This window comes from Octopus bimaculoides, chromosome 1 (genome assembly GCF_001194135.2).
Source record: "Octopus bimaculoides isolate UCB-OBI-ISO-001 chromosome 1, ASM119413v2, whole genome shotgun sequence".
Classification (NCBI taxonomy): Eukaryota; Metazoa; Mollusca; class Cephalopoda; order Octopoda; family Octopodidae; genus Octopus; species Octopus bimaculoides.
The window spans coordinates 23098696-23107082 of NC_068981.1; the positions used below are offsets into that span (position 1 = coordinate 23098696).

At 36.6% G+C, this 8387-nt stretch overlaps 1 protein-coding gene across 1 annotated transcript in view; it reads right to left on the reverse strand.

The window, feature by feature from the left end:
* Positions 1-2607: 2607 nt before the first annotated feature.
* Positions 2608-8387, reverse strand: part of LOC106884163 (sperm-associated antigen 16 protein) — a 63800-nt gene continuing 58020 nt past the window's right edge. Inside the window, exon 18 of the mRNA XM_014935405.1 lies at positions 2608-2723. Within this exon, the coding sequence (XP_014790891.1) occupies positions 2644-2723 (80 nt within the window). The 3' untranslated portion in view covers positions 2608-2643. The remainder of the gene's footprint in view (positions 2724-8387) is intronic.

An 8387-nucleotide genomic window follows, 5' to 3' on the forward strand; every position in this document is an offset into this window, starting at 1 on the left:
TGGCCGGATATGGCTGGTTTAAACACTAAAGGGTTAAGAAATATTAGCAATAAAATAAATTAGCAGTCAAGAAATGGGGGCAGTTTTAGTCAACTAACCCCCATCCACCAGAAATTATTGTCACTTCCATCTGAGACAGTACTACTAGCACTACCATGGTCATTATCAGTGCTGGTTTCAGCATTTGTGGCAACATCAACAGCAGTAGAAAGGCAATAGAAAAGAAGCAGCAGCAGCAGCAGCAATATCATCATTCAAGAATCATCATCATCATCATCATCGTTTAACGTTTGCTTTCCATGCTAGCATGGGTTGCACGATTTGACTGAGGACTGGTGCAACCGGATGGCTACACCAGGCTCCAATCTGATCTGGCAGAGTTTCTACAGCTGGATGCCCTTCCTAATGCCAACCACTCCGAGAGTGTAGTGTGTGCTTATACGTGCCACCGGTTGAAAGCCAGTCGGGCGGTACTGGCAACGGCCATGCTAGAAATGGTGTATTTTACGTGCCACCTGCACAGGAGCCAGTCCAGCGGCACTGGCAATGATCTCGCTCGAATGTCTTTACACATGCCACTGGCACAAGTGCCAAGAAGGCAACGTTGGTAACGATCATGCTGGTGCTATTTACGTTCCACCGGCATGGAAGCCAGACAACTGCTCTGGCAACGATCACGCTTGGACGGTGCTCTTAATGCTCCACTGGTACAGGTGCCATCACAATGTTGCTGGAAACTGATTTGATCTTGATTTATCAAAGTTTCTGAAAATGAAGTGAAATAGCAGGATACATCACTAAGGACCATGTTGCACTACCAATGGAGTTTGTGGAAGGAAAACGCAGAAGATCAGAAGACATATATTTGCTTCCCAAGAAACGAATATAAGTTTTCAATTTGCTCACAAAGGTAGATTTCTAAGAGTTCCTTTCCAGCGTGTGGCTGGAGGTCTGTTATATTGAACAGGACCAGATTGTGGAACAGTAAACCTGGTACTGAAAACAAAGGAGGAGTCAACATATTGGGCTGGTGCATAATTATTGCGGCTTTTATTCAACAAATTTTATTCAACAAAAACAATAACAACATGTAACAAAAACATCTTTAAATGATTATTCCGGAGCATATTCACCATCTACTTCAATTACTGCCTCCTATTTGCTTAGCAGATGGTCAGACCATCATTTAAAGACGTTATTGTTAAATATTGTTATTGTTTTTGTTGAATAACATTTGTTGGAAAAAAGCCGCAATAATTATGCACCAACCTAATATATTGTTCATGTAATATAGATTGACTCATAGACTGGTCCATGGTATAAGTGGCAAAGAAACATGTGACAGTCATGGGGAGAGAATGAAGAAATATGAATGATCATAATGTTTCCAAAGTAGTACATGGAAGTTGTGAAGTCATGAGAAATTCAGACAAAGAAGTATTGGTTGGGAGTTGGTAAGGACCTCCAAATATTTTTTTATAATTCTTAAGTATAATAAATCTATTCTTGAGATATATCCCATCAAAGGTTCAGTGAAAATTATTTGGTTGGACTAGTGGTACAGAGCAGAAAATCAAAGTGCTACATGTGAGGCACCAAAACCCACCTAAGGGCTTTCTGCCCATGAAAAGAAGAAAACAAAAAATCAGGATAACAGACATCTGCAAAAGCAACAATAGCCTAATCCTTCAGGGTAAACCACAGGTGCACAAGACAAGGCTGTTGCTGGTGGATACTAAAGACTAAAACACCACCAATTCCTACTTCACGGATAACTAAAAAACAAAAAAAGGGAAGTCGCTTCATCAACAGCACCAGTAGCTATAGATGGTGACCCAAGGCTTGGAAACATATCTCCCTCCAGCACAGAGCTAGTAAGAGGTCTAAGTTAACATTCCTAATTCGTCTTGGAAAAATGGGGAGGAAAAGAAACCTGAGGATAAGTGAAAACCAGGTAGGATGGTTACTGTATTGTTAAAAAAAAATAGCTATATAATGATGTAATGATCTTTGGGGGTCTCTGATGGGAGACAGGTGGCTCTAGATGTGAATAACAGTATATGTCACACCCTAAGGCTGGTGGCCATCTATGCCCCACTGAGAGGAGGTTGGTTAGATTTCTTCAAGTATCAGGAGACTTTTTTAATGATCTCCTTAAAGGAGGAATGGCAGTACCTATGACCTTTTTTAGGGCCTCTGAAACCAGTGTGAGAAAAGCAAAAAGTTGCTCGAGGAAAGCTAAAGATTGCTTGAAACAATGGACTCTGCTAAAGATGCCAAAGATATACAAGAACCAGTGGGTGGCATTTTTCCAGGAGAGGGACTAAGTCTTCTACCCAAGAACAGAAACAGTTGATCTGATAGGCTTCCACAGTTTCTGTCTATCAAGTTTCACTCACGAGGCTTTGATGGTTGATCTGAAACTGTGGTAGAAGACACTTGCCCAAAGTACTACTTTGTAAGATGGGATTGAACTCAAAACAACACTGTTGCAAAGCAAACGTCATTGCCACTCAGCCAGACCTGCACCCTAAATCTTAGTCTAAGAAAAGAGGAATTAAATAGCTAAAATATTTTATATGGAAATTATTAAACCATATTCATGTGTATTTTCTTGTATTTATTTATTTTACTTTATCCTTATTAAGTACTGATTTTATCATTTGAATTCACTTTCTGTCCTTTAATAAATTTCTGATCACATGAAAAGAGTACTACTGACCCTGAAAAGAGGAATAATAAAAAAAAAAGTAAAGATTATATTGTCAAATTTTTTATTACTGTAATGCACACATGTGACATGCATTGTATAAGAATATTTGATTTATATAAATCAAGTAACAACTATTTAATATGGTATTGAATCTAGTGCAGTATATTTTATAACACTGAATTTTTTATTCAACCAATATATATAATAAATGAAAATGCCAAAAATACAATAGACTTTTAACATAGTTTGCACCAATTAGTTGGGGTTTTTTTGTGTTTTTTTTGCAAGTGTTTAACTGTGGTGATATTTTATTTATTTTACTTTTGACAATTCCAGAATATTCTGCTCAATTCAAAGATATATGTCTTGAATAAATGAGTGAGATAGTTTGATAATGTTCAATAGAATTTGTCAGTCTGACCTTATCCACCCACAGTCAAAATGAAAACCTCTACATGGTCAATCAATTTGCCAGAAATAGCAATCAAATTTCTCAGAAATAAGCATCCTGACGTCTTAAAAGTGAAAGGGCACATTACATAATGTAGTCATAGATAAATAAGAGATTGTCATGACTGGAATGTTTTCTTATCATAGATCTGAATGATCAGCCCCGAATTAGGGTTATACAACAATAATAACAACAGCAATAATCATTTAGGTCTTATAAGTACATTTTGTTTTTTTGTATTAGTAGGGGTAGTAGAATGGCATCTAAATGCTAACCACACCAACTGAGGCTGGGTAGATTAGCATTTAGAATGGAAGGGTGCAAAAGTCACTGAAATCTACTCAGATATTTTCAGGTGCATCAACAGAGAATGAATGTATTATCTTTATGCACTTCAGTGCATGGACTTTGGAAAATCAGAATAGGCCATCCAGATTATACTTAGAATGTTTGTTAGTACAGCTGACCGAGTTAGTATAAGTAGTGTACTTATTTTATGTGTTTGATGATATGTATGCTCAATGTAGATAAGAATTTTTGAAAAGGAGGCAGTTACTTAAAGCTGAACATGCCATTTAAAGCATGGAGAGTCTATAGGAATTGGATTACTGTGTTAGTTGAATGGTAATTGACAGGCATGATTATAACTAATGGATGATGAGTAGGCCTGAAAAGGAAAATTAGAGCAGAATCTATTAAGAAACTGAAGTGCTGGCAGGCAGCTACACCTGGGGACAATTACAACCCCTTGCCAAAGATTGAGACATATGGTGATCTCTTACTGATGTCATATGCTCTACAAGGAGTTATAGGATTAAGAAGAATCAGTGAAAAACATTACATGAGGTGAGGTACTAGCTTATTTAGAAGGAGCTGATAGAAAGGATCTTATAGTCCAAGTGGTGGTGGTCAGAATGGCACTTGATCATGTCTTCAATGCTAAACACAAAGCTGTACTGTCCAAGCTAAAGTAAAAATATACAAAAGGTGTTCAGTGAGTCAGAGTGACACAATCATATAATGACAACTGAGCCATGATATGCCTGTGTCATTAAGGTATCATGATATACCTGTGTCACCATGATATGGTGTTTAGCAGATCATAGAGGTATGTGATATCTGACTGCAAGTAGATTTGTGCAGTTTTATCAGCAATTTTTTGGTAAGTTGTTTGAGAAGGGTGATGAACTACAAGGAGTAGGCTTTGATGTCTATTTCAACAGCCTTCCACAAATCATGGTAAAAATGATGAAGTGGGAAAATCTGATTTCAGTTTCTAAAGTAGCAGTAACTATTTCTGGTTGTGCATGAGACAAGTCACCAAGATTGGCTGGTTCATTTTCTCTACAAATTCAGTTCAGCATATGAGATTTGTTGGTCCAGTGAACAGGGTTGTCTCTATTGTACAGTGGCAGCTGTTTGGTAATAGTGGTAAATAGCCACCATCCTTAACTGTTTTGTATCTCATATTCAGTCAAATAGTGCCTCTTTCATTGTTTTTGTATGTTCTAGCTCTTGAGTTCAATTCCTGTGGTGACAAAAGCAACTAGCATCCTGGGGCAGAATTATCTCATTTGAGTTATAGGAACCAAAGACAGTCACTGATTATGTAACCCTGTGATTTGGGTAACATGAGAATCTTACTATAATGGGCATTATGTCCATCTGTCTGTCTGTTCCCTCTTCACAGTCAAACAGCTGGATCAATGGTCAAAAAGTTTTTGGGGTTATGAAGGAGGTAATCAGGAAGTTTGTTAGCAAAAGAAAAAGAAAAAAAAATGCAAAAAAGTATGATTATTTAGTGGATATTGAGTTTTGTATTGATAAATCACCTTTGATTTCTTTTTGTTAAAATTCCAGTGATGAGGATTAACTCCCTATAGTTTGTGAATTTAGAGGGTTTAGATTTGCCATACTGTCCCTTTATTTCCCATCATAGATGGGCAGATTTGCTTTCTTACTATAATGAGCATTATGTCCATCTGCCCATCTCTTTGTCTGTTTCCTCTTCACAGCCAAATGGCTGGACCAATGGTTATGATATTTTTCGGGATTACAAAGACAGTCGTCTGGAAGGTTTTTAGCATTAAAAAATCAGAGAGTATGATTATTTCATGGATATCGATTTTTGAATTGATAAACCACCTTTGCATTTTTATTAAAAATTTACTGACCACGAGTAACTCTGGATTTTCATCGTATAGTTCGTGGCCTCATCATAAATATAAAGGGGGTCACGAAGATGGTTAATAGTGAAAATAAAATGGAAATGTGTGTGTCAGTATACAGTGTGTGTGATTATTTAGTGGTTATTGAAGTGTGTCAGTCTCGAGCAGGATTCGAAATGGCTAATTGAAGTGGCTGTTGTTTACATCTCAGTTTTGTCAATCAAAATAACCCATGGTACCAGAACATCCAAACATTATTCACACAGAGCAGTGAGAGGTAAGTCTTAGTTTGATTTTTTGCAACCCTAAAGATTCCACTCGCGCATTCACAGCAAACAAGGCACAGGGCCAGACTTTAGATCATGTAAGTGTATTTTTATCCACTTTGATGTTTAAACACGGCCAGTTATATGTCACTATGAGTAGAGTAATGGACTCCAGTAATTTGAAAATTAGTGTTGACCAAACAGAAAATATCATCTACAAAGAAGTTTTGTAATCATATTGATATTATTGAAAGGAATATGATTTATAATTTGAATAAGGAAATTTGTGAATTTTGAATGTATAAGAGTATAAACAAGCTTAAAATAACATAAACAACTAAAATAAAAGTATATCTAAATAACATTTTTTTCTTAATACTTTTTATGTAATGGTCGAAGGAAGCTCTGGCCTTTATTAGGAGTGGTCCACATAACCATTCATGATACAGAGGCTGGGAGTCTATTTTAGTTTGGGAGTGAATCGTCATCACATGTCACTTAGTGGCAATTGAATGCTGTATCACCAACAATAATGTGATTTCTCTAAGACATCACCCAGTAATCTATCAAGTCCATTTACAAATTTCTCAATACATACTGCTGTTATGACTTCCCTCCCTCATTTTATGCCTCCATTGTAAATGAGTAGATTTACTAGTTCAGAGAATTTTCATATCTAATTTTACTCTTCAAAATTACAACAAATTATTGAACATCAAAATCAGTCATCATTATTGTTATCATCACCCCAGTAATAATCTAGATCAGACCAAACACTGTGGATGCAGACATGGTGGTGTTGTTGAGATGTTCACTTCACAATCACCTTATGATACACTGTGTGTCTTCTACTAAACCTTTGAGCAACCCAAACCATGTGACAGAAATTTGGTAGACAGAAACTTTTGTGGAATTCCATCAGATAGCTATCACTGCATCATTCTGTAGTAGCAAGTTTGACATCTTTGCTGTGTTGTATGACCCAGCCCAGTGGCATGGCTCATTATATTTAGTAAGACTGGTAATGAGGTATTCAACTGAAGACCTGAACAAGGTAGTTGAAAAAGGCAACTGAAATGGTACTCCCCGATATCATTTTAATGATTTACTGCACAATCACACAAGCTAAATATAGTCTCAAACCCAGAATCACACAAGCTAAATATAGTCTCAAATTACACAAGCTAAATATAGTCTCAAAGCCAGTGTGATCATACTGAGCAAATGTAATAACACAAAGTAAATATTGTTTTCAAATTTTGGTGCAAGGCCAGCAACTTCAGGAGACAAACTAAATTGATTACATCAATCCCAGTGCATAACTGGTACTTATTTTATTGACCCCGAAAGGATGAAAGGCAAAGTCAACCTTGGCAGAATTTGAACTCAGAATGTAAAGACAGACGAAATACCACTAAGCATTTTGCTTGTTGTGCTAATGATTCTGCTACCTTACTGCCTTAAGAATAAAGTAAATATTGACAGGAACCAAACAGGACAATATGGATTAACTACAGAAACTATAGACACTGACTTAAGGTAGTTAGACATACTAAACATAGTCACCTTGCAGAGCGTTTATCTATTCAAAACAACATCTAGGTCACAAGAGTCATTTTCTTTCAAAAATTTGCAAAAATTATTTCTAAGCAATTAAAGCCAAAACAATGAAGTAAGCAAGAAGTATGTAAACAATACAGGAAATATATCTTCCTTTAGAAACAAAATTCTTGTGTTCGTGCCAAAAATGTTATTCTTTCTTCCTTTTCAAATATTCTTAAATGATTTAAAACAATTTAAAAGAACAATAACTTGATTAAAAATAGCAAGACCACCTGCCTTACTGTACATATGTATGTATGTATGTATGTATGTATGTATGTATGTATTGTATGCATGTATGTATATACGCATGTATGCATGTATGTATGTATGAATGTATGCATGTATGCATGTATGTATGAATGTGTGTATGTATGTATGCATGTATGTATGTATGTATGTATGTATGAATGTATGTATGCACCCATACATATGTATGTATGTACATACATATGTATGGGTGCATGTGTGCATTTGTATGTATGTGTGCATGTGTGTGTTAAAGTTTCTCATTCTGCTGGGGAAAAGTTTGGGCAACTGATATGCTGATGATATTTATTGTGGCAGAAGCACTTGTCTACAGGTGTCCTGTTGTCGAAAGTCAATGAGACTGTTCTTTTCCTTAAATGGCATATCAGTTTTGGAGAATTTTTGATTATTGAGAGTATATCTCTTTCTCATTTGGAGTTGGTCCCAGCTGCTAATAAGTGATTGCTGTAACTTCACTGGAGATAATTTCAATGATTGAAGCATGTATCCAATGACAACAATATTTAAACAAAATTGCTCACAGAAAACTTCCAAGTACATCGTTGTCATCACCATTGTTGCCATTGGCGTCATCCTCATTATCTTTTAATGTCTATTTTCCATGGTGGCATGGATTGGATGGTTTCACAGGAACTGACAATGCCCTTCCGATAAAGCACCTCCTGTGCTAGTGCCACATAAAAAGCACCCAATACACTCTGTAAAGTGGTTGGCATTAGGAAGGGCATCCAGCCATAGAAACCATGCCAAGACAGACAATTGGAGCCTGGTGCAGCTCTGCAGCTGGCCAGTTCCTGTCAAACCATCCAACCTGTGCCAGAATGGAGAATAGATGTTAAATGGTGATGATGGTAATGATAATCTCTTTACTCTTTACTCTTTTACTCGTTTCAGTCATTTGACTGCGGCCATGCTGG